At 43.9% G+C, this 27,890-nt stretch overlaps 1 protein-coding gene across 1 annotated transcript in view; it reads left to right on the forward strand.

The window, feature by feature from the left end:
• Positions 1–27,890, forward strand: part of TNPO3 (transportin 3) — a 66,534-nt gene that overhangs the window by 12,595 nt on the left and 26,049 nt on the right. Inside the window, exons 6-8 of the mRNA XM_056573108.1 lie at positions 1,894–2,069; positions 12,705–12,843; positions 18,358–18,504. Coding sequence (XP_056429083.1) covers positions 1,894–2,069; positions 12,705–12,843; positions 18,358–18,504 — 462 coding nt within the window. The remainder of the gene's footprint in view (positions 1–1,893; positions 2,070–12,704; positions 12,844–18,357; positions 18,505–27,890) is intronic.

Here is a 27,890-nt window from a genome sequence, read left to right on the forward strand (position 1 = left end):
GGACCCCCTGCGATCTCAAACTTATCCGCTATCCTTAGCATAGGGGATAAGTTTTTCACCACTGGACTACCCCTTTAATACTTTAACAAACTCCTATTATGCGGAATTGTCTTTTTCAAAGTTAGATACAGAGTACTGTTTGTGTTATGTAATTTAACAATTATTGAAAGTAAAATGGCTTGGAACTAAGGGTGCCAAATTAATATAATAATAATAATACATACAGCTTACTGTAAGTGAGCCATTTCGTATTTGAGCAACTTTTTTTTATGTCTGCATTAGTGCAGAGAAAATGGTATTGCTTCCCATGTATCAGTGTCAGGTTTTATGTTGTGTATTTCTTAAATGTATTACTGTTTAAACATGGCATCAAAGTTTGTTACATAGATGTAAGCCTCAACCATCTGCTTCATGTGTCAGCAGTGACATACAGCTTACACCTTGCTGCAACAACTGGCATTGGAGCGAAGTCTAAACCCGTCCATTTGACTGCTTACATGCTGTGGGCAATAGCATCTTAGTTTATCAAAAAGCAGGGGCTTCCTCTGTTACTCCATTATAAACTCTTAGCAGGGTGCTGTTGTGTTGTCATGGCAGGACCTTATAGATTTTCTGCATAGAAAATAAAATCAATATAAATATGTATACACACATTTTTGGTATGGCAGCTATCACTTTAACCTTTTGAAATGTCATGGACATTGGAAATGTGAAAAGTTTACATCAGTAGGGGCTTGGGGGGTTCGGGCAAAAAGATCACTAAAACCAGCCGGGAGAAGTGGATGCTAAGCTATGTGTCATGTGACCAATACACACTCCCAATGTAAGTCAAACTCTCTTGGTCACATGCACAGTGATCCAACAAAGAAGCTGTGCATTTCTCTCCCAGCTCATTCTAGCGATCTGTATTATGGTGTTTTATTAAAGAGGACACGTGGCGTCTCCTGACATGCCTATTTTAGTAAATACTTGCATTTCCTATTACATAATTCTGGATCATCTTTTCTCATAGCTCTGTGTTGTGCCATCCATCCATTATAACCATAACAAAGAGCAGCCAACTGGGTGTTACTAAACTATCAGTTCTGATTGGATAAATAATTTCCCCAACTGGTAACACCCAGTTGGCTGTTTAGTTATACATTTCTCAGAGATAAACAGCAAAACACAGCTATGAGAAAAGATGCTCCAGAATTTTTGTTCCTTACTATTTACTAAAACAGTCAAGCGAGGAGAGACCATAGGTCCCCATTTAATTGTTTATTCCATAGGCCGGGTTCACTTAGGCCAGGTTCATTTCCGTCGGAGATCCCGCAGGCGGCGCCAGGACCACGCAGGCTGCATTGTCGTCTGTATTGACGGCAAAGCATTTTTGTGCCGCCGATCAGCTCAGAAATGGATTGGTGTCCATGGGAACAGCAATTAAGTCTGCATGGTCCTAGCACCGTTTGCGAGATTTACAGTGGAAATTCCGTCTGGAGATTCCACAGTGTGAACCCGGCCTTACAATGAACTGTGTAAATATGCAGTGGGGAATTAAAATGTTATTGGTACCTGAATACCAATATAGCTCATCTCGCAGAACACAAGTTCTCATGTGGCTACTTCAGTGGAAAAATAAAGTTCTTGATATGTAATAATGAAAAAAATACATCCTAATGGTCTATTCACACGTACAGTATTCTGTGCAGATTTGATGCGCAGGATTTCCAGCTGTGTTCAGTCATTTAGTTTACATTGAAATCTGCAGCAGAAAATCCTGTGCAGAATACTGTGCATGTGAATAGACCCTAAAGAGGTATAATGAGCTGTGTGTGAGTAGGTTAGTTATATGCCAGGTTTCTTGTATTGTTGCCTAGACTTTTGACCACATGAGGTGTTTTGTGTTTGCAGCAACAGGACCAGACCCCTTCCAATCTGCATGAAGCTGCTTCTGACTGTGTCTGTTCTGCCCTCTACGCTATTGAAAACATTGAGACTCACCTAAGCCTGGGAACACAGCTCTTCCAAGGAGTGCTTACTCTTGAACCAGCTTATCATATGGCAGTGGCTCGAGAGGACATGGACAAGTAAGATACTGGAATACAGTAACAGGCTGGGTGTTGACTTGGTGAAGGATAGAAAGGTGACCTAGCAGAAGAGATACATAAAATACATAAATGTGATAAGTACCCATTTTACCTCTGTGATGGCTCAGTTGTGTATACAGAAAATCCGTCTGTAGTACTGCCATAATAGCTCCTCAGAGGAAAGTAAAGGAAGTGACTTGACAGAACACACAAATCAGATATGGGTTACCAAAGAGTGCAGGCAAGGGTACAGGGTATAAATCCAGGTAATCCAAAAGCTAAAGCAGCAGTTCCTGCTGGAGCTCCAGTTTCACTGCACAGCACTTCTGGGGTTATCATGTGGAATCATTTCCAGCTCGGCAAACCAGTGGCCACAGGTTGGCTATGCGGGCAATTCCACCTGCTGCATGGCATGCAGTGGGAGAAAAGCATTATTTTATTTTTATTTTTTTATATAATATATATATGTTTAAGCACCTGCTAAGCACATTGATAACAAAATGTTCGCTTTTAATACCTGAACATGCTGGCTTCTTCAAACATGCCACAAGCAAATAAATATACTTTTAAGGGCACATGTTTGAAAATGCAAATGAATCTGCATTTAAAGTATACCTGTTTGTTTAAACCTGCATGGATTTGTTACATTAACCCCTTAACGGCAGGACATAAATGTACGTCCTGGTACTTAATGCATTTACATCCTGCACATGACCACGAGCATCGGAGTGGTGCTTGTGTCATGCGCGGCAGGTCCCGGCTGCTATTAGCATCCAGGGACCTGCCGGTAATGGCACACATGAGTGATCACGCTTATGTCCACCAATTAACCCCCCAGATGCCGTGATCAATACAAATCACGGCAACTGCAGCAGTACTGTCACTAAAATGGATGATCGGATTGCCTGCCTCCGGCAGTCTCCAGGGGTCTCCTGCTCTGGTCTGAGATCGAGCAGACCAGAGCGGAAGATAGACGATAACACTGATCAGTGCTATGCCCTATGCATAGCACTGAACAGTATAAGCAATCAAGTGATTGCTATAAATAGTTCCCTATGGGGACTGTTAAAGTGTAAAAAAAAAATTAAAAAAAATCCCCTCCTTCTTTCCCATTTTACCCCAAGAAAGTGTAAAGAAAAATAAATGAATAAACATTTGGTATTGCCATGTGCGTCAATGTCCGCACTATTAAAATATAATGTTAATGATCCCGTATGGTGAACGGCGTCAACGTAAAAAAAAGGTCCAAAATTGCTGCTTTTTAATCACATAATCCAATTTTTTTTTTAATTATGTTTAATATATACATATTTTTGCAAATGGAGTATAAAAAAAGGACAGATCACGGTGAAAAAAATAAGTCCTCATACCGCTGCTTATCCCCTTAAGGATGCAGCCCTTTTTTGCAAATCTGACCACTGTCACTTTAAGTATTAATAACTCTGGGATGCTTTTACTTTTTCATTCTGATTCTGTTTTTTCGTGACATATTCTACTTTGTTAGTGGTAAATTTTCGTCGATACTTGCATCATTTCTTGGTGAAAAATTCCAACATTTTATGAAACATTTGAAAGTTTTGATTTATTTTTAACTTTGAACCTCTCTGCTTATAAGGAAGATGGACATCCCAAATAAATTATATATTGAGTCACATTTATAATATTTGCATCATAAAGTTGACATGTTTTTACTTTTGGATGACTTTAGAGGGCTTCAAAGTTCAGCAGCAATTTTTGACAAAATTTTCAAAGTCGGAATTTTTCAGGGATCAGTTCAGTTTTGAAGTGTATTTGAAGGGCCTTCATATTACAAATACCCCATGAATGACCCCCATTATAAAAACTGCACCCCTCAAAGTATTCAAAATGACATTCAGTAAGTGTTAACCCTTTAGGTGTTTCACAGGAATAGCAGCAAAATGAAGGAGAAAATTCAGTCTTCACTTTTTACACTGGCATGTTCTTGTAGACCATGTTTTTTAATTTTTACAAGGGGTAAAAGTAGAGAAATCGCCCTAACATTTGTAATCCAATTTCTCTTGAGTGAGGAAATACCTCATATGTGTATGTCAAGTGTTCGGCGGGTGCACTAGAGGGCTCAGAAGGGAAGGAGCAACAATGGAATTTTGGAGAGTGAGTTTTTCTGAAATGGTTTTTGGGGGGCATGTCACATTTAGGAAGCCCCTATGGTGCCAGAACAGCAAGAAACCCCCCACATGGCATACTATTTTGGAAACTACACCCCTCAAGGAACATAACAAGGGGTCCAGTGAGCCTTAACACCCCACAGGTGTTTGACGACTTTTCGTTAAAGTTGAACGTGTAAATAAATTTTTTTTCCCACTAAAATGCTGGTTTTTCCCAAAATTTTATATTTTTACAAGGGGTAATAGGAGAAAATGTCCCCCAAAAATTGTAACCCCCATCTCTTCTGAGTATGGAAATACCCCATGTGTGGACGTCAAGTGCACTGCGGGCGCACTACATTGCTCAGAAGAGAAGGCACACCATTGAGCTTTTGGAGAGAGAATTTGGTTGGAATAGAAGTCAGGGGCTATGAGCATTTACAGATCCTCCCATGGTGCCAGAACAGTGGACCCCCCCACATGTGACCCCATTTTGGAGACTACACACCTCCTTAAATGTAATAAGGGGTGCAGTGAGCATTTACACCCCACAGGTGTCTGACAGCTCTTTGGAACAGTGGGCTGTGCAAATCAAAAAATAAAATTTTTAATTTTCATGGACCACTGTTCCAAAAATCTGTCAGACACCTGTGGGGCGTAAATGCTCACTGTACCCCTTATAACATTCTGTGACGGGTGTTGTTTCCAAAATGGGGTCACATGTACATTGTTCTTGCACTATGGGGGCTTTGTAAGCACATGTGGCCTTTAATTCCGGGCAAATTTTCTCTCCAAAAGCCCAATGGTGCTCCTTCTCATTTGAGCATTGTAGTGCCCCCGTAGAGCACTTTACATCCACATATGGGGTATGTTTTTACTCAGAAGAGATGGGGTTACAAATTTTGAGGGGCATTTTTCCTATTTTCCCTTGTGAAAATGAAAAATTTAGGGTAACACCTGCATTTTAGTAAAAAAAAATTTTTTTTTTCTTTTTCATTTTCCCAGCCAACTTTAATGAAAATTCGTTAAAGGGGTGTTAAAGGGGTATTCCAGGAAAAAACTTTTTTTTTATAAATCAACTGGCTCCAGAAAGTTAAACAAATATGTAAATTACTTCTATTAAAAAATCGTAATCCTTTCAGTACTTATGAGCTTCTGAAGTTAAGGTTGTTCTTTTCTGTCTAAATCCTCTCTGACACCTATCTCGGGAAACGCCCAGTTTAGAAGCAAATTCCCATAGCAAACCTCTTCTAAACTGGGCGTTTCCCGAGACAGGTGTCATCAGAGAGGATTTAGACAGAAAAGAACAACCTTAACTTCAGAAGCTCATAAGTACTGAAAGGATTAAGATTTTTTAATAGAAGTAATTTACAAATCTGTTTAACTTTCTGGAGCCAGTTGATATATATAAAACATTTTTTTCCTGGAATACCCCTTTAAGGCTCCCTCTACTCCTTGTTACATTCCATGAGGGGGGTAGTCTCTAAAATGGGGTCACACGTGGGTATTTATTTTTTTGCATTTATGTCAGAACCGCTGTAAAATCAGCCACTCCTGTGCAAATCACCAATTTAGGCCTCAAATGCATTTCTCACTCCTGAGCCTTGTTGTGCGCCCGCAGAGCATTTTATGCCCACATATGGGGTATTTCTGTACTTGGGAGAAATTGCGTTACAAATTTAGGGGGTCTTTTTTTTTTTTCTTTTTTTTTTTTTCTTTCCCTTTTACCGCTTGTGAAAATAAAAACTATGGGGCAACACCAGCATGTTAGTGTAAATTATTTATTTTTTTACACCAACATGCTGGTGTAGACCCCAACTTTTCCTTTTCATAAGGGGCAAAAGGATAAAAAGCCCCCCAAAATTTGTAACACAATTTCTACTGAGTACGGAAATACCCCATATGTGGCCCCTAAACTGCTTCCTTGAAATACGACAGGGCTCGTAGAGAATTAGAGATTGCATAGGGGTGGACATAGGGGTATTCTACGCCAGTGATTCCCAAACAGGTTTCCTCCAGCTGTTGCTAAACTCCCAGCATGCCTGGACAGCCAGTGGCTGTCCCGAAATGTTGAGTTGTTTTGCAACAGATTGAGGCTCCGTTTTGGAAACGCTGTCGTACAATAATTTTTTTTTTTTTTTTTTTTTTATTGGGGGGGGGGGGGGGGAGACAGTGTAATGGGGTGTATATGTAGCGATTTACCCTTTATTAAGTGGTAGTGTTTTTAGGGTACATTCACACGGGCGGGGGTTTATGGTGGATTTCCCGCTAGGAGCTTGCACTGCGGCAGATAATTTGCCGCAGCTCAAACTTGTAGCAGGAAACTCACTGTAAACCCACCCGCGTGAATGTATCCTGTACATTCACATTGGGGGGGGGGGGGGACCTCCCAGCTGTTGCAAGACTACAACTCCCAGCATGTACTGACAGACCATGCATGCTGTTGTAGTTTTGCAAGATTTAGAGGGCCATGGTTTAGAAACCACCGCACAGTGATCTCCAAACTGTGTCCTTCAAGATGTTGCAAAACTACAAATCCCAGCATGCCCAGACAGCAAACTGCTGTGTGGGCATGCTGGGAGTTGTAGTTTTGCAAGATCTAGAGGGTCACAGTTTGGAGATCACTGCGCGGTGGTTTCTAAACTGTACTCCTCTAAATCTTGCAAAACTACAAATCCCAGCATGCCCAAATGGCTATCTTGGCATGCTTGGAGTTGTAGTTTTGCAACATTTGGAGGGCTACAGTTTAGCGACTACTGTATAGTGGTCTCAAAACTGTAGCCCTCCAGATGTTTCTAGGCAACTACTCACCGGCTTCCCTAGTATGTCCCAAAGAGCTGCACATCATCATCGCCGTTAAGGGACCGCCGCCGGTCACACCACAGTTCCCCCGGATCACTGTGGGTGGGCAGAACGGTGGAACCGAACTTTAACCCCTCCGCCCCCGATCTGCTATTGGTTGTTCGCTTCTGACCGACCAGTAGCAGGGATTGGAGGGGTGGCACTCCTGCACCTCACTCCTATCCCTTCAGGGGGCCGAACTCCCTTATTTTCAGACCCGCGATTTACGGCAATCGCCGATATGGGGGGGGGGGGGTCTCAGGTCATTGTCACGGGATGCCTGCTGAATGATTTCAGCAGGCATCTTGGTCCGGTCCCCGACCGGCTAGCGGTGGGGACTGGAATTCCCATGGGCGTACCCATACGCCCTACGTCCTTAAGGAATCAGGATGCAGGGCGTATGCATACGCCCTGCGTCCTGAAGAGGTTATACGGAAAAATGGAAAAGTTATAGGTTGTCAAAATAGAGGGATTTTAAACGCACTAATTTGGTTAAAAGGTTTGAGACTTTTTAAAGTGGTACAATAATAGAAAGTATGTAGTCATGGGGGATCATTTTAATCGTATTGACTCACAGAATAAAGAAAACATGTCATTTTTACCATAAATTGTACAGTGTGAAAATGAAACTTTGCTAAATTGCGTTTTTCTTTTAAATTTCCCCACACAAATAGTATTTTTTTTTTATTTTGCCATACATATTTATGGTAAAGTGAGTGATGTCATTACAAAGAACAACTGGTCGCACAAAAAACAAGCCCTCGTACTAGTCTGTGGATGAAAATATAAGAGTTTTGATTTTTAGAAGGCGAGAAGGAAAAAACGAAAATTCTAAAATAAAATTATCTGCGTCCTTAAGGTCAAAATGGGCCTGGTCCTTAAGGAGTTAATCCATCAGATTTGGGGACAAGGTGATCATAGTGCTCTTACTGCTGATATTGAGCTCTTGAGAAACCCCTCCATTGTGGCAGAATAAGAGCTGGGCTGTCTGCCAGCAGCACTCATGCCTAGACTTTCTTTCCGTTACTTCTCTGTCCAATCACAGGACAGCGCTTACTCCTAATTGCTGTGCCACAACATAGTGTTTAATAAAGTGCACTGGACTGAACAGGTGGACATTGGGCTAGGGATGATGTACAGTACAGTACAGCACTATAGATGGAACATAAAGGGGGTTATTGATGCACTGGTGTTGCAAGGTTATATGTGAGTAAAGGAAAACAGCAAACAGATAGAAAGGGGTTACATCACATGATGACAAGCTAAAGAGATGGAAAATGGGATTTACCACATGGCAAAGGTTGCTTCACAAAAGCTCTAGCCCTGGTCTAGGCAGTAAACTGCTGTGGTTGATGATGTTGGCAAGCTTAAATAAATGGTTAAGGGAATTACAACAAGGAAGGGATTACATAATAAAAGGAGTCCCGATCTAAGCAGTGAACTGCTGCAGATGAGCTATAGAAGGGCCAGAACTCTTTAGGTGGTCAGAGATAAGAGGGAAGCCTTGATTTACTTTTCATGCACCATGTGAACACTCTGGAAGCGGCAGACAGGGTCGGGGTGCATGTATATTGTCCAGGCTCTCTCATACACTAACCCCCTAGTTCCTGTGACCAGTCTGAGTGTCTCTGCTGCTAGAGACAGAATTCCCCTAACAGGTTGTTGGCATAAATTTGCAGAGAAGTGAGATTTTTTTGTTTTGTTTTTTATTTCTAATTGGAGTGATTAACAAATGCCACAGATCACACAGGCTACCAAATATATATAATAGGACATTTGTTTGAAAGGTCAGTGACCATAAGGAAATTGCTTACAGGCTTTACCCAGCTGTGGAAAACATGGCTCAACTACAGAGATGACATTGGAGACTTGGAAAATGATTTCCATGTTTAAAATCCTTTCCAACATGAAGTGTGATAAAACATCAGTTTTTTTTCCAGTCAGCTGTGTGTAAAGTGTGGTGCAAGTGTAAACAAAATGGGAAGGTTATAATGGAAATGCCATATGGGTATACCAAAGAAGATTTAAAGGAAAACGGTCACCCGTTCACCCGCACTATAACCCGATACACCGGGTTATAGTGCGGGTGAACAGGAGACCGATGCGGGGGCTCAGACTGCTATACCTACCTGCAGTATGGGGCCCGATCCCAGGCCCCCTCTTCCAGCGCTGACTTGAGCTTTGGGGCGGGCCCGTCGGCTGAATTTAAATATTCATAAGTGCCAGTCACATGAGTGCTTAGTAGGCACTAGTGCTCACGTGACCTGTGCTCATGAATATTTAAATCCAGCCAGCGGGCTCGCCTCAAAGCTTAAGTCAGCGCTGGAAGAGGGGGACCTTCGCTGGATTGTGGATCCAGAATGCAGGTAGGTATAGCAGTCCGAGACCCCGCATTGGTCTCCTGTTCACCTGCACTATAACCCGGTGTATCGGGTTTTATAGTGCGAGTGAATGGGTGACCGTTTTCCTTTAAAGACATCAGTAAGGAAATCTAAATGACCCAATAATTAGAAAAAAAATTTAACACAACAAATGGGTGGAAATTGTAAGAAAAAAACTAAATGGTATTTACTTATAGAAAAGCCATATGAAAATCAGCTTTAAACGGGTTGCCCGGTGGAAGGGGGGGTTAGAACTATGTCCATCCTACAGTATGTAAAAGAGAACCCTCTACTTACCTGCCGCGATCCTGTGGTGCCTTTAATTTCCTGTTCCGGTCGTCAGCTGTAATCCTCTTCCTGAGCTGCAGAGTGATCTCTGTGCCCAGTGTGTCATACTGCTGCTCTGCCAATCACTGGCTAAAGCGGGACATTGTGGTTTGGTCAGGGTTTTGTTTGTAGCTCAGTCAGAGATCAAATTACATCCAATACAACTCTGTGGAGGAGGGGGGGGGGGTGGAAATGGGAGGGTAAGTGACTGTAAGCATGCATCGGCTGCAAAAAAAAAATAGAGACAAGTCTGTAAGTAAGAGATCTTGCTTCAGGGCCTTATACACAACCTGGACTGCTCACTGCGGCTTTATCATGCCTTCCAGGCTGCTGCAGTTTAGGCTGTGCACATCAGGCCCCGCCCACCAGCTCTGGGAGAACTGAAAATTATAGCTGAAGCCTGCAGAACAGAAATCTTTTAAATGCCATACACAAATATTATGATCAGAAATAGCGCTGCTTCTCATTTACACAAACCGGGCACCTTTATCCTTAACACCTGCTCAAAAACTAGAGGGCACTCCCTTTGTCTGGAGGAAATACATAATGTAATAGTTGGAGTCTTTATCATACAGAGAGGAGGCCATCAGTGGAGCTAAAAATCATTCTATTTCAGGAAATAGCAGTGATGTTGCTTTTATTCACATCTAAAAAATGCATGTTTAATCTTTTAGTTTCATGTAATCCCTTATGCAAACGAATGCATAAGAATGATAACCTAAAAGATCTGCTTGATTTAGTGTTGTCTGCCCGCTGACTCAGGGCTTCCTTAAGCCCCATTCATTAGTCTCATATTATACGGGTGGATGGTATTAGGCCTCATTCATCCTGTGATAGAATGCAAATGAGAAAAGACCTCCTCTAATCTTCTGTGGTGATCAGCAATTTCATGTATTCAGAAAACAGGAACAAGTGTACGCCTAAGTTTGTGTGAAAGGACTTTTATTTATTTTTTATAACATTCAACAGGAGTTATGAATGGTGCACATGCAACACATATTTCTTTTACTCTGCAATATTGCAAGTTTCATGACATCCTATATGGAAGACAGCTCAATGGTATGTACTGGCAGTATACACATGGCATTCAATACATAACTTGGGCCATGCAGCAGACCAGTGTCTTCCAAGCAGGGTGCCTCCAGCTGTTGCAAAACTACAACTCCCATCATGCCCGGACAGCCTTCGGCTGTCCGGGCATGCTGGGAGTTGTAGTTTTGCAACAGCTGGAGGCACCCTGGTTGAGATGATGCAATAGACAAATGGCTGGATTCACATTTCTCTTCAATGCTGTCACCCAGTTATAGGTCTAACTTCATTTTGATTAATTATTATTTAAACAGATTTTTACCATTATCAAACATGATGTACCAAACATGATTAGTCTCATATTTTTATTCATACTTTTCTCTTTATATAATATTGCCTAGCACATTCAGGTTACTAAAGCAAGTTTAATGTAAGACCTATTAAAGGGGTACTCCGCCCCTGGCATCTTATCCCCTATCCAAAGGTTAGGGGATAAGATGTTAGATCGCAGCGGTCCCGCTGCGGCACCCCGCCGTCATTACTGCACAGAGCGAGTTCGCTCTGTGCGTAATGACGGGCGATACAGGGGCCGTAGCAGCATGACGTCATGGCTCTGCCCCTCATGACATCACGGCCCGTCCCCTTAATGCAAGTCTATGGCAGGGGGCGTGATGACCGCCACGCCCCCTTCCCATAGACTTGTATTGACGGGGGCGGGATGTGACGTCACGAGGGGCGGAGCCGTGACGTAACGATGCTCCGACCCCTGTATCGCCCGTCATTACGTACAGAGCGATCTCGCTCTGCGCAGTAATGATAGCGGGGTGCTGCAGCAGCGATCCCCGGGGTCCCCAGCAGTGGGACCCTGGCGATCTGACATCTTATCCCCTATCCTTTGGATAGGGGATAAGATGTCTAGGGGCGGAGTACCCCTTTAAGGAGAGATTGAAGTCCCCCTCTGATTTGTGATCTTGAAATATGTGAAATTTAGTTTTATTCTGCGTCGGCTATGGCAACACTAATGCACGAGTCTGTTTCTTATCAAGTGCATTAAACATGTCCATTATCTACTCTCCCCTTTCTTCCTTGCCCTTGTGTGGCTGAACTTGCCCTGTCTTGAGGGTCTGGTGGAACCTTAGATGAACACGGCACAGATGACATCAGGCACAGGCCACACGATCCTTCCAGAGCACATTAATCATTCAGGAATGTAGCTTCAATTCAAGCTAGATTGTATTACTGGGACCAGGGTGAAAGAGGAACTTAGCATTTGGGTTCAAATTAGAACCAGCATTTCTGTATGATGTAACTTAATGCAATGTGGCTACATATACGGAATATTCAACCTGTGGCTAAAGGTTTAGGAAGTATTGTTTTTTCTTTTCAGGCTATGGGTCAATGGTAGTTTTGTGGTCAGTATTTGGAATTAAAAAAGTGCAACCTAATGGAACATAATGGAAAGATTGGCACTTCCTTCATGTTTGCACTCACTTCTGGTTTTGGCTTTCAAATACTGATGCATAGTACTGACTGAAATCCTGCTACATTAAAGGGGTACTCCTCCCATAGACATCTTATCCCCTATCCTGGGTGCCGGGGGTCGTGACGTCATGGCCACGCCCCTCGTGGTGTCACGCCACACACCCTCAATGCAAGTCTGGGAGGGTGCGTGGCAACAGCCATTCCCCCTCCCATAGGTTTACATTGAGGGGCGTGGCATGACAACACGAGGGGGTGTGACATAGACGTACCAAACCCCCCCCACCGTCCGCTTCAAGCGTTTGGAACAAAATGTTTCGGAAGCTGGGATTACCCTTTTAAGGAGACCTTAGTTTTTATTCATCTTTGAAGCCATAGCTTGTATAAGTTTACCTATGTCAATTCTATTTTTAATTCTGTTCAATTTTTTTGTATGTTTTTGTGTGTTTTAGGGTGTTGAATTATTGCAGGATGTTTACAGAGCTGTGTGAAACCTTTCTAGAGAAGATTGTTTCTACTCCAGGTCAAGACCTCGGAGATCTACGAACGCTGGACCTTCTCTTAATTTGTGCGGGTCACCCACAATATGAGGTAGTGCAAGTTTTATTTTTTATTTATTATTTTTTTTAAGCCTGAGAAGTCCGGTTCTTAAGCTTTATCCACCTACTGTTAACAGTTTCTGTAAACAGGGAATCAACAATCTGGGTATATGTCTTCAGCAGAGCGTTTTGCTTTTTAGATATTAAGTACCTTTCACCAAACTAAAATTTTAATATATAGTTCTTTATGTAATTATAAGACACTTTGCTATTTACTTGCTGTTGAAATTCTCAACCTTTTTATGTTTTTAAAGGGGTACTCCGGTGAAAAACTTTTTTTTTATTTTTATTTTTATTTTTTTTTAATCAACTGGTGCCGCAAAGTTAAACAGATATGTAAATTACTTCTATTAAAAAAATCTTAATTCTTCCTGTACTTATTAGCTGCTGAATACTACAGCGGAAATTTTATTTTTGAAACACAGAGCTGTCTGCTGACATCATGACCACAGTGCTCTCTGCTGACATCTCTGTCCATTTTATGAACTGTCCAGAACAGCATATGTTTGCTATGGGGATTTCCTTTTACCCTGGACAGTTCGTAAAAATGGACAGAGATGTCAGCAGAGAGCACTGTGCTCGTGATTCAGCAGAGAGCACTGTGTTTCAAATGGAAAAGAATTTCCACTGTAGTATTCAGCAGCTAATAAGTACAGGAAGGATTAAGATTTTTTAATAGAAGTGATTTACAAATCTGTTTAACTTTCTGGCACCAGTTGATAAAAAAAAAAAAAAAAAAAGGTTTTCACTGGAGTACCCCTTTAAAGTGATTGGAGAAATGGCCGCTAGGTGGCTCTGTTCTGTTCCCTGTGCAAGTCAAACAGTTTATTTGGTCTCCTCCCGGACTTGCAGAAATTCAAATTCAGGAAGTGCATGTGGGGGATGGCGAGGTACAGCTTTCTCCTGCCGGGAGCTCACACAATTTGAGCAAGGGGAAAAGTATGATACACAGCTTTTTAAAGCTCGGAAAGATTTTTAAAGAGCAGAAGGGGTGTTAGGAGTAGTTAGGGAATATAATTGGTTAGTTTACAAAATATGGTTTGATGACAGGAACTCTTTAAGGGTATGTTCACACATATAGGATCCTGTGCAGATTTTATGCACAGGATTTGTAACTGCAGATTAGAAGCTGTGCTCAGTCATTTAGTTTACATTGAAATCTGCAGCAGAAAATCCTGTACATCAAATCTGCGTACATGTGAACGTACCCTAAATGAGTATTCCCATCTTAAGTGACAGCATATTGCTAGGATGTTCCTTCATGATCAGCGGAGGTCACACTGTTGCTGTGAATGAGGGGACTGCAGGAAACTGGTCAGAAGTGGTCAAGCTGTTGCAACTAAAATAATTACCTTCTGCCACTCTCCCAGTGTCGCTTTCTTGTCCTCCGTCCTGGTTCTCTTCCTGCTTTTGCTGTCTGACACGTCACACAGTGCTCAGCTTATGGCCAGCCTCAGTGGTGTCCTGCCTCTGCTGGTGATAGGCTGAGCGGCAGTGTGGTGTTACAGCCTTGTAAATGGATAAGACAGGACGTTGCTGAGTGCAGTTTGACCTGTCAGGCACCAGAAGCAGGAAGAGGATCGGGGCCGGAGAACGAGAAAGCTCAGCTTTTGTCTGTCATATTGCTCTTAAAAGTCGCGATTGGTTGCTATGGGCAACAAAGAATCTTTCTATAAGCCAGCGCAATAAATCTCCCCCATAGTTGTTAGATGATCAGTTCTGAGGACTCCCTCTTGGTAGTGCCGTCTCCTCTTTAGTACAGTCTTCCTCACAGACTGCATGGTGATCCCATTGTCAACTTGGCTGCTGGCATAGTGGTGTGACTAGACACTTGAAATCACTGCACGTGTTCTATTTCCCCATACAGTGTTTTGCAAAGGAGTCTACCAATTAATATATCTGGTCACATACCACTCCATCAGCAGTAGGGGTGTGAATTGGCAAGAATCTGGCGATACGATACGTATCACGATACACGTATGACGATACGATATATCCCAGTTCTGCTTCAAAGATGATATATTGCGATTTGTTTCACATGAGGCTGTATGAGGGCTAATTTTTGCGCCATAATCAGTTTTTTGTATCGGTACCATTTTGGTATTGATCTGACTTTTTAATCTCCTAACTTTTTTTCTGGGATATTATAAAAATTGCAATTCTATGTTTTTTTATTTATTTTTTTTTTACATTTACATCATTTACCGTACGGGATACATATTGTAATATTTTAATAGGCCGTAGAATTATGCACGTTTTGATACCAAATATGTTTATTTTTATTATGTTTACATGTTTTTATATAGGTAAAGGGGGTGATTTGAACTTTTAATATGGAAGGGGTTAATGTGTGTCTTTTAAACGTTTATTAAAACTTTTTTTTTTTTTACACTTTATTAGTCCCTTAGGGAACTTTTAGGAGGAATCATTAGATTCCTCATACAGATCAATAGAGTTCTATTGAACTCCATTGATCTGTGTGCTCTGCGATCCATTGATAGAGCCTAGTCCAGCCAGGCTCTATCAATGACCGAGCCACAGACACCAGGGATGCAGAGGCTACCTCTATAGTGGATTGCCACCTCGCGATCGCACTGCAGGGGGACCATCCACCCCACTAGCCCACCATGGAGCATTCACATGTCCCTTTAGACGCCGCTGTCAGCTTTGACAGCGGCGATCTAAAGGGTTAATAGCCAGCTGCGCCGATCGCCTCATGCTATTAGCGGCGGTTCCCAGCTACTGAGAACAGCCCCTGCAGAGTAGCGCTTGTCAGGTCCAGCCCTGCTTGCCCAAAGCCGTGCTAAGGGCCGGAAAAATTCACCTGCCCGGTGCCCGGAACTGCATGTCCCGGGCATCGGGAGATAGGAATTCCACATCCCTGAAAAGATTGATTGGAAAATATTTTTAATCTATACAGTATTGTCTAAATGAAATATCGCGATACTTGACTGGATCAATTTTTTTCTTACACCCCTAATCAGCAGTCATGTTTAGGATGGGATCACTGTATAGTCTTGTGTTTCCCAACCAGGGTGCCTTCAGATGTTGCAAAACTACAATTTCCAGCATGACTGGACAGCCTTTGGCTGTCCAGACATGCTGGGAGTTGTAGTTTTGCAACACCTAGAGGCACGCTGGTTGGGAAGCACTGTTATAGTCAGTGCTGAAGGCTATACTAATGAGGCAGCACTACTAAGAGGGATGCATCAGAACTTATTTAACAACATGGCACAAAATACTGTTTCTACCACATTTCTGAAAGCAGATATAAAGGGCCAACCCCTTTAAGGGGTATGTGTCAGCGCCATACCAGGTACTAAACTGCAGAGGTGCTAGGGAGATAACCTTAATCATACCCGTTAGTTTCGCTGTTGGTTAGCAGCTGAAGAGTTAAACTGCTGAGCTGCAGCAGCACCTCATCCCTCCCCCCACGATGCCCTGCATGACTGATGTACAGACTCAGCTTCCAGCCCTGTATGTCACCCAAAGGAGGGAGGTGTGTTTCTGCTGCTCAGCACCACCAGTGTGACTGCTGCTAACAAAAAACGCATTTATAGTTCTACGAACAGTATTTAGCAAAATGAAAGGTATCCGCCTAGAAACCATATGCCAGGATCTGCAGCTCTGTTTGGCGTGGAGCTTACAGATTCCCATTAGGGTTTAGGTCCAGGGAGGATTGGATGGATTTCTTTCTTTACTTAATGTACAAGTGTGGAAGCACTATGTAAAATAGAAGAGACCTAAACAGAGGATACTGCATTGCACATACCCGTGTGCCAAATAGATACTGATTTAAAAAACGGAAAAATAGCAGTCCTACTAGGCTAGTAAGAAATTTTAGAATAAGGCAGAATAAAGAGATAAATAAGAAATAAATGAAGTGTCTGATAAGATATAAAATATAATTACATTTATTGAATAATACTGTGCGGTCTGGGGCAGGGTCCTTGCCGCAGACCGCTCACTAAAATAGAATGGTAAAAGTTAGTTATAAACATTTAAAACAGGACGTTAAAATAGTATTGCACTTAAATGGTAGGACAATGGTGGAGGTTTATAGTCCAATGTATGTAATAGGATATGTCCAATAAACAGTTTTTGCAGCGCTGGAGGCTCGCAGTTACGAGCCCACTGAGTATACTTGTATGCGCAGTAGCACTTAAGATCTATCCTCTATACCCTGATGGTACGGGGACAAAGTACAAGAGGAAAAATAGATCAGTCAGGCACTTAGTGCCTCTTACCGTCTCTGGCGAAAGCAGTCATATGCGCATAGCAGCGCTTAACGGTGATCCGGATTGATGCCTCTCAGCACCCGACAGCACCGGGAAGGTGTAGGAGAGGTGTAGATCTCCGGTACAGATGGTTATTGCGTAGTCCGCTGGAAAAGGTAATGTTAGTTTTTAGCATGTGGCAGCGCTGGAGGTCTTTGGTGTGGGATCCCTCTCTACCCCGACGGCGCGGGGAGAAGCTGAGAGGGCTGTAAAAGACCAATAGTGGTGGACAAATAATCCAAATAGTCCTGACTTCTTGTGCAAAGGCAGTCTTGGACCAGACGTGTTTCGGGGAGCAGCGTCCCCTTTTTCAATGGTGGATATGCAACCAAAGACACAGTCTTTGCATATCATTCATTGAAAAAGGGGATGCTACTCCCTGAAACGCGTCTGGTCCAAGACTGCCTTTGCACAAGAAGTCAGGACTATTTGGATTATTTGTCCACCACTATTGGTCTTTTACTGCCCTCTCAGCTTCTCCCCGCGCCGTCGGGGAAGAGAGGGATCCCACACCAAAGACCTCCAGCGCTGCCACATGCTATAAACTAACATTACCTTTTCCAGCGGACTACGCAATAACCATCTGTACCGGACATCTTCACCTCTCCTACACCTTCCCCATGCTGCCGGGGCTGAGAGGCATAAATCCTAATCACCGTTAAGCGCTGCTATGCGCATATGACTGCTTTCGCTAGAGTCTGTGAGAGGCACTAAGTGCCTGACTGATCTATTTTTCCTCTTGTACTTTGTCCCCGTGTCGTCAGAGTATAGAGGATAGATCTTTAGCGCTACTGCGCATACAAGTATACTCAGTGGGCTCATAACTGCGATCCTCCAGCGCTGCAAAAACTGTTTAGTGGACATATCCTATTACATACATTGGACTATAAACCTCCACCATTGTCCTACCATTTAAGTGCAATACTATTTTAACGTCCTGTTTTAAATGTTTGTAACTAACTTTTACCATTCTATTTTAGTGAGCGGCTGCGGCAAGGACCCTGCCCCAGACCGCACAGTATTATTCAATAAATGTAATTATATTTTATATCTTATCAGACACTTCATTTATTTCTTATTTATCTCTATTTATTCTGCCTTATTCTAAATTTTCTTCCTAACCTAGTAGGACTGCTATTTTTCCATTCTTTCTTTACTTGCCAGAAAATACTGTATTATCACACAATCATCTTTTGATATATTGATTATTGTGTTTTTTTGTCCTGCAGGTAGTTGAAATCTCATTCAACTTCTGGTATAGACTGGGAGAACATCTTTACAAAATAAATGACGTTGTGCTCCACAGCATCTTTAAACCATACATACAGAGGCTTCTGCATGCTTTAGCGCGACACTGTCAGCTGGATCCAGATCACGTAAGTAATGTTTTTGGGTAATTCATTCTAATTCAGCAGTACTACTTCTTACTACAGCAGTACTTTGGAAGGTATGTTTTAAACTGTACCTTAACATAATGCTGTTGTTTACATAGTCAAAAGTCCCATTTACAATTGGCTATAGCAAAGTTCTGCATGCTGCGCTTTCCTGTACCACAAAGAGAATCGTCTTTTGTTTTTCTTTTTATAGTTTTTGTAGGTAACATAAACACAATGGCCGGCATTTATCATTGTAGGTGTAAGTGAAGCATTTTTCTACACCTTTTTTTGTGTGCTAGTAATGTGTAGGAGCATCAAATGTATTAAATGGTCACAGAGCAGTTGATTAAAATTTTGTGCAGGTCACATTTTCTGAAATTTCTCTCTTCACATACACCGTCTGGGCTGGTGTAGTTTTAGAGACTTTTCAGTGGCTTTGTGCCTTTTACACAAAAGGCGCAGTTCATAAATCCCCTGTATTGCCAAAATCTGTGGATTGCAACTCAAAATCAACATAAATGTGTAAACCAAAAGGTGCAAAAAAGGCTCATACCCTGCTTGTGCCTTTTTTGCGCCTTTTCTAGACATAAAAACAGTCTAAAGACAATGATAAATGTCGGCCTATATGTTTAAAACATGCAATCCTACCCAAACGAATGATAAAAACTTATGCAGCATGGAGCCAAATCTGTGGTATATGTTGGCTGTATGTGTGGTACAGGTATAATTGTACCCTTACATTGGTTGTTTATCATAGTAAAAAGCCTTGTTCAATGCTGCATTTTATATTTACAAAGTTTGAATGTTAAATAGGCACTGTCATTAAAAACACTTTTTGCGAATGATACAGCAGGTAAAATATTAAGATTTGTAATTTACTCCCTGTAAAAAAAAAAAAAAAAAAAAAAAGTCTTTGGCACTTTCATGGTTTTATAAATCTGGCCACTAGGGGTCTCCCTTCTGGTCCAGATAACATTCCGTATGCTCAAAGGCAGACTCCTGGCAGGAGACCAAACTCAAGAAGTGCGGTCCGGCCATAGGCAATGAATAGCACTCACTCTCCCTGTTTAATACACCGGCAGAGGGGAGTGCTAATACACCGGCAGAGGGGAGGCCACATTTCCTGAATTTGGTCTCTTGCCAGCCCAGCAGGGGACCAAAGTCTGTGCTTTTGAATAGACGGAATTTGGTCTGGACCAGAAGGGAGACCCCTAGTGGCCAGATTTTATAAAGCTGTGAAAGTGACATAAAAAGACATTTTTTACAGGGAGTAAATTACAAATCTCATTTTTACCTGCTGTATCATGTAAAAAAAATAATTTTAATGACTGTGCCCATTTAAGCTGGTCATAGCCCTGTAGTGCTCGTCCTGCTACGTTATGGCCATATATGTAGTACACAGCTAAGAGGCTACATGTCCTGTTTAGCCAGAGGTGAACACGAGAAGAGCAAGTCATAGGGAGAGATTTATCAAACCTGTGCAGAGGAAAAGTTGACCAGTTGCTCATAGCAACCAATCAGATTGCTTCTTTCATCTTTCAGAGGCCTTTTCAAAATTGAAAGACTGGATCTGATTGGTTATGGGCAACTGGTCAACCCTTTTTCTTCATAGGTTTTGAAAAATTTGTCCTATAGTTCCTACATAACAGAGCCCACAGGAAGACCCCACAATGTCAAGCTATGACTTCACTGTGTTTTATGATAGAGTATAGTGCCCCAGTGTACAGGAGCACCCCACCTCGACCGATATAGATTTTTTAGAGCCGATACTGATAACCTGTGAACTTTCAGGCCGATAGACGATAACTTATACCAATATTCCGTGCATTATATGGGCACATGAAGGGGGGGCTGTCATGTGCCCCCACATATAATGCCCCCCTGTCCTGTGCCCCTCATATATAATACCCCCTGTCCTGTGACCCCCACATATAATGCCCCATGTCCTATGTTCCTCACATATAATGTGTCCCTCACTTATAATTTGCCCCCCTCACTTATAATTGGCCCGTCCATACCGCACCCGAGCAGTGGTCACCTTTCTCACACACTGCCCAGTTCTTGCAGTCAGAGTGAAAGCTGCGGGGACATGATCTCCGGGAGCCGGCGCGATGATGTGATGTCATTGCACCGGCCTGCCGTGGATGGCGTCTCCGCGGCTCACTCACACTGCAAGAATGGAGCAGCGTGTGAGAAAGGTGAGGGAGTAATGGAGCGGGACAGCTGACAGCTCCCCTCCACCATGCTGTCAGGGAAGGGCAACAATCTCGGGGGGGATCCACCACTGCTTCAGGGCCGGGACTGAAGTCCTGCGATTTGTGCATTTGGTGTGCACGCCTTGTTTTGCCGTGCGGAGCAGCGCTGGTCGCATTATCGGCAGGTTAGATGCCGATACCGATAACTTTCAAAATCGTGAATATCGGCCGATAATATCGGCCAATCCGATAATCGGTCGTTCCCTAGTCAGTATATTATACCAGGTGGTCAGTGAAGGAGAGATTTGCAGACGATCTGTCACCAGAGTCTGTAATAACCAATGAATTATTTCAGTGCTAGTAAGGTAAAACCCTTTTCTACTGCAATGCAGGAAAGTGCAACTCTATATGTAGAAGGTAGGATGGTCAGCTGGAGAAGAAATATATAATATTTTATTAAATCAAATATAAATGGTGCCATCAGTGGCAAGCAGTGTGGGCCGCTCCCATTTGTTAGACAAGTGCCCCGATAACCCCTTGGCAACACACCATAACTTTACTGAACGGAAGGCCAGCTGTTAAGGGCCAGCATTGTAAATGTATAGAATATTGATGACATGGGCACAGCCTTTTTTGCACATGTCATAAGCTGTAGGTTAACAGGTGTGATTGACAGCCAACCTTACAATGCAGTGGCTGAGATTAGCGAGGTATCAAATCTGGACTGTTTAACACCTTCAGTGCTGATGTCATTAATTAAATCTAAGTAATCAAAACATAGAAAGGAAGCTTTCTTTGTTCTCTCATTTCTCGGTCGCTCTTCATTGGGGGACACCTATACTGATGGGTATATGCTCTGCTCCTCCCTGGCAGGATATACCCACCCACTGGAAGTAAGGTAATCAGTTTTAGCTAGTGTCAGTAGGAGGCAAGACACAGGTCTGGGAGCGCCCCAGACCTGGTCTTGTTTTATTATTTTCTAGTAAGGGCTATTTAGTTTTTATCTCCCTTTTGTTTCCCTTTTTCAGGTGGGGGTTCAGGAGCATGGTGCTACCTGTTCCCCCATATGCGACAAAGGGACACCGAACATAGCAGTATGGGCAGTCAACCCCTTCTCGCCAACAGCCAGCGCTTGTAGGTTGTGGCCTGGGTCTGGGTCCCCCACTGCCCCTGCTCGCCCAGCTATTTTAGCCTGGTATAATGCAGCGTGGCCTAATGCTGGCTGAAGGGGTGAGTATGTGGCAACTGAGTTGAGTATGCCCCCCAGCTGGCCCGCTCTTATTCCCTGGCTCAGGGTTGTGTGGCGGCTTAGCAGGCGCTTCTGTAGCGCGCTGTTCCATCACGCTGCCGTTCCAGGTGCCACTGATCTCCACACTTCCTTCCTGACATATTTAGTTCACTAAAATAAAATAAATAAATAAAAAAAAGTTCCTCTCCACCGCTGGTCACTCAGGCTCCCTCCTGTGGTCAATCTTTGAATTGTGCCCTTAATTTCTATGGGTCCCTCTTGTGATATCCAATAGCTATTACAGGCCTGTAAGATCTGTCCTTATCAGTTTATTATCTGCTGGGCTTCCTTCTAGGGACTGTATATTGGGTCCGCTTTATTTGCTTCAGTCACCTCATACGGGACCTGATATGGCCGCCCCCCCCCCCTACCATGGATGGTACTGGCCGAATGCCGTCACAAGGGCATTGGCATTCCTGGTGGACACTAAGGTCACATTCGCAGTTCCCCACTCTGTCATGTCCGCTGGTCACCCATCAAGGGGGTGTTCTGGCATGTCATACGATATCATTCCTTCCTTTACAGGCTTCCACATCCACGGGTAGTGCTCCCTACCTCCATGTCCAGTGCGAGGTCTCCGTGGAAGTGTCCCTGTGTGGGGCAGGGATTGGACCTGATATCAATATGCCGGACAGTAGTCTCACCTGTCACTCGCCTTGCAGCTGCCGCATTCGTGGCTGGATTCCGGTACTCCACTGCTAGTGCGAAGAATCCACTGGAGTGACCCGTTTTCTACCATGGACCCATACCAGTAATCTGCGTGGTTTTCCTCCGCTGCCTGTCATTCATCACACAGCTGATGTATCTGCGGATGGTGTTCAGGTACCCAACTACTAGTGAGAGGTGTCTGATGGTGTGACCTGTTGTATACTATGGACCCATACCAGTAAGCCAGACAGTGGTCTGCGTGGTTTCTTCTGCACCTGTCAATCATCACATAACTGATGTATCTGCGGCTGGAGTTCCAGTACCTCACTGATGTGCTTGTTTTTAGAAGAAGTGACCCAGCGTAGCCTATGGAGCCTATATGTGGTGATAGGGATACCATATACGGCTCCTCAGCCTCCCCCGTTCTCAGGGTGGTGGGGATACTATCCATGGCTCCTAGTCCTCCCCTCCCTCCCACAGGTGACAGAGGGGCACAGTGATCGCCTATCTGGCAGTCCCCTTTTCTCCAGCGCCTGGAAGTTTACTTGTTCAGCCAGACTGTTCTCTCTACGGTTTCCGCTTATGTTGGTCTCCCATCTCTGGGCTGCTGCGGGCATGGCCAGGTTCCCATGCCTCACTGCTGGTGTGAGGAATCTGGATTTGAGTCCCTGCAGTTACACAGGACTTATGCCAGTCAGCCAGACTTTCGTCTGCTGAGTCTCCTGCACTGCCAGGTCGCCTGTTGGCTCGGCCGCACTTCGGTACCCCACTTTCTGTGGGAGGGATCGAAGGAGTGATCCTGTACATTCAGGAATCCTATACCAGTCAGCAAGATGGTTGTCTGCATGATTTGCTGCTACGTCAGGTCAACTACCATACATTTTCCACTCAGAGAACAGAAGTTCAGGTAACCCACTGCTGAGGTGTATTCCAAGTGAGTCACCCCATGTTGCTCCATGGGCACCACATACTGGTTCTCAGGGTTCCCTGCTTTACCAGGCCCCTCTCCACATGGCTGAAGGCTGGTGGCCGCTTTCAACTTGTGGCTCTGAATGCGGGAACTGGTGTGGCCATGGTCCTTATGCCATATAGCCAGACTGTGTCTACCTGGATTCTAATCCACCAGGTCACCTCCACCTTCCTGCCGCTCCCTCGACTGCAGCCCAGTAACTCTTTTTCCAGGTGAAGTTCCACACAGTGTAGGTCTGTGGGTTCATTGAACCTGTTATACCAATCAGACTGTGTTTCCTGTCCCACATACCTCCTTCATCTCTTGCATCTGCATTAGGAGATGGGGTGTGGACGTTTCCTACAGGTTCCATGGACTTTCACAGCACCATTCTCTTTTCCCCTTTCTAAGGGTGCCACATTGGTCTGCTAGGGGCATGGTTGTGACACACTGTTGGGTGCTGACCCTGTCTTCCTTGCTGCCAGATTTTTGGATGTCTGTGGTTTCTTTTGTGTTTGCAGTCTTAATGCCCCACTACTTTCGTGAGGTATCCATGTCTGTGTCCCTACATATGCTTTGGCCCCTCTGCACGTGTAGTGCCCACCTTCCTTCTGTCGGTGGGGTGTGCCTCTGGCCGCCTTGTAGTTTTGTTTCCACAGGTCTGCGGCAGTTGTGCACCTCTGTTCTGGCATGGGGCCTGGGGGGGGGGGGGGGTTGGGGGGGGTCGTCATCAGTTCAGCCCCCCCCCCCCCCATGCTTCCTAGATTCCTGTGCAGGGTGGCTCAGGTGCCTGCTCTGTTGCCTTACACACGACCAGACTTGCTCCGTTGGTGCCCATCGGGCCCAGGGTATCAACCCGATGGAGTGTTCTTCTTAACGCTGTTGGTTGCCGTGTGTGTATGTGCGCTTCTTCCTTGCATTTGTAGTCACGTCTTTGCGTCTTGTAACATGCAGCCGAAAGAAGAACTGGAGTTATAGATACCACTTGTATTAATATCATAAATCTTTATTGAAAATATACATTACATGTTAAAAACCACTCAACGTATGGATAAGGTGAATACAAGAAAAATGCCTGGACTAGGTAGATGGCGGCCCCTTGAAAAAGTGAAGCACGAAACAGCGTTTGGGCGCAGAGGCACGCTGACAATATTGGTAAGCACTTAGGCACTTTCTGGCATGTTTACATATAGCAATTTGACTTGTCCCTTGTTTACATTGTACTAGTTATACTCGGTATCTAGGTACCAGCAGGATTAATTACAACTGATACTATTAGGTATATGACATTGAGCATTGTAGCTCTTATTATATTTTTTCTTCCTGCCCTACATTTATTGCCTGGCTCTTAATGTCTTAACATGGAAGTGTACCATTGAGTACTGTTGTTACATGGTTCATAGTGCATGAGACATTTATTTTGTACATTTGATAATACATGCTAGTAAGAGTGTTTGTTCAGCTTTTTAACTAGGTTAATATTGTACTTCTGCAGCATTCCAGGCATTGTTCTTGTATTCACCTCATCCATACGTTGAGTGGTTTTTAACTTGTAATGTATATTTTCAGTAAAGATTTATGATATTAATAAAAGTGGTATCTATAACTCCAGTTCTTCTTTCGGCTGCATGTTTAAATTTGAGGGAGTTTCCACTGAAGGTTTAGTGATAGGATCATGATAGACACCCATATAATATAATGAGTAGCACATCCCAGGAGTGTCAGTTTGGGTTCTTCTGTTTATTACGTCTTTGTATCTTGCCCAGCTCCAGTGTCCAGGATTCCGATCCCTCTGGGGACACAACTTTGCTCTTTGAGATGTTCTCACAGCGTTCCTGGGGGCTACGTCCACCCAGTACTTTGTCCCGTTGCTGTAGGGTGGCATTCCCCTGCTCCTACAGTGCCTGGTTCACTTTGACAATTCCCCTTCCATGGGGGTATGAAAATCAGGGAGTTTAGCATGGTCAGTGCCTGAGTTTCATCCTGACCACCCCTTGTTTTTCCCTCCACTAGGGGGACTATTTCACTGGGCCCTTTCTACTGACGAGATGCAGCCGTCTCTCTCTTCCCACTATATAGGTGGGGTATCTGGCTGGGCCCTCGTTTTTCACTGAAAGCATTCGGAAGAGCTTTGCACTGTCTTGGCCTGTGTTGCCTGCTTTGCACAGTCTTGGCCTGGCTCTCTTCCTGTTTCTTGGTTATCTACTGCTGCTCATGCAGCCATGGCACTCTCCTCTGTAGGGGGGGTTTAATCAATCATGTATGGCTCGGCGACAGCCGGTCTAGCCACTATCTGTCGTTTGGGTCCTGGTTCCCCTTTGTTTCCACCTCCATTCCCGTCCTGAGGGGTTGTTGCTTCAGTGTGCTCTGGTCCGCTGGGGCCCAGGACCGGTTGGTCTCCTTGTCTTGTACACTATCCTGGGACGTTGTGGTGTGCCGCCTCTTCTAGGTCGGCCCTCCTGAGTCTTGAGCCTTAGTGATGGTCGAGGTCTCGGGCATGTGTCGTGATCCTGCTCAGACTTCTCCGTGTTCCCATTTGTGGGGTGGTCTCTCTGTGACGCACTTGTTCTTTTCTCGGCACGGATGTTCGTCACCTGGAGCGTTTCGTGGACGTTGGGGTTTCCTTACCCTTCAGGTGTAAGTCTTCCAGGAGACTCCTTTTCCCCATGTCGGCCCCTCCAGTGTTCTGGGATACTCCTTTTCAGGGTCTTCAGCTCCTTTTTTGGCAGTTTATTCTTCTGTGTCCGTCTTCCAGGTGACTCAGGAACCTCCAGTTTCTGTGTTATTGTTCCGGTGTTCCATGATGCCCCTTTTCTGGACGTTCCGCTCCCTTTTTTGGCCGTAATTATTCTCTTGAGATGGAGGGTGTTCCAGTCGTCTGGAATACACCAGTCAAACTATTTCGCCTCCCGGTTGCTCGTGGCGGAACCCTGGATGGGGGTTTTGGGTCTGCAGATGTTCAGTTCATCCATCTTCTGTACCAAGCCTCTCTAGCCGGTTTCCTTTCTTTTGTTTCAGTGGTTTTCTGGTCTCCACTTCCTGTGCTCTCCTTCTGCCCAGACGTCCACTGCTCTCCCTGGTGTTTTTCTGCCATGTTCTCTTGAATCTGTTGACTCTGGAGGGGGTTCTCTTGCTGGTCCGCTGTCTGGTTCTGTGTTCCTTGGAGTTGTTTTTCTACTTCCTCCCAGGATGGTTGCCGCTCATCTGGCTCCCTAATTGACCTTTTCTTGTCTCTTTATATGGACGTAGGTTTAGAGTCTCGGCGAAGCACGGTCCCTTCCGGTCTCGGGACTGATCCCCTTTTGTCAGTGGTTGTTCTTCCCACCCTAGGGGACTGCTTTGGTACGTCCCATCAACGACTGACCGAGAAAAGGAGATTTTTTTCGTACTCACCGTAAAATCACTTTCTCGAAGCCTTCATTGGGCGACACCGCACCCACCTATTTCTTCTTCTTTTTTTTTTTTTTTGTCTGGATATTTTTTTATCCGGGATTCTTTTCCGGTGGGTCCTTCGGACATATTTCTTTGTTAGCTTCTCCTACTGCTTTGTGACAAAACTGATTACCTCACTTCCAGTGGGCGGGTATATCCTGCCAGGGAAGAGCCGACTTTTTTCCCTAGTGTTAGCGCTTCCTTGTGACAAGAGCATATACCAATCAGGTGTCCCCCAATGAAGGCTACGAGAAAGGGATTATACAGTGAGTATCAAAAATTTTACCATGAGTACCAAAAATGTTTTTGCCACCCACACAATATTGTTTTTTGCATTATGCCCACAAATGGCTGTCAGTACAAAGTAGGTTGTTTTTTTGTTCTTTTTTATGTTTTGTAATGGAAAAAAAGAACAGACATCCAATCCACAGGCTACAATGTCCTCTAAACAAAGTAAAACGAGGCATATATTGAAGTGAGGTTCAGTACACTGTCCTATTTGCATGTTTCATTGCGTTCATTGCGGTCCATTAACTTTTTTTTATTTTTTTAAATGAACTGGTGCCAGAAAGTTAAACAGATTTGTAAATTACTTCTATTAAAAATCTTTTCCCTTTCAGTACTTACTAGCAGCTTTATGCCACAGAGGAAGTTATTTTCTTTTTGAATTTCTTTTTTGTCTTGTCCACAGTGCTCTCTGCTGACACCTCTGTCCGTGTCAGGAACTGTCCAGAGCAGCATAGGTTTGCAATGGGGATTTTCTCCTGCTCTGGACAGTTCCTGATAAGGGCATCAGGTGTCAGCAGAGAGCACTGTGGACAAGACAAAAAAGAAATGAAAAAAGAAAAGAATTTCCTCTGTAGCATACAGTTGC

This window comes from Hyla sarda, chromosome 4 (genome assembly GCF_029499605.1).
Source record: "Hyla sarda isolate aHylSar1 chromosome 4, aHylSar1.hap1, whole genome shotgun sequence".
In the NCBI taxonomy this organism is placed as follows: Eukaryota; Metazoa; Chordata; class Amphibia; order Anura; family Hylidae; genus Hyla; species Hyla sarda.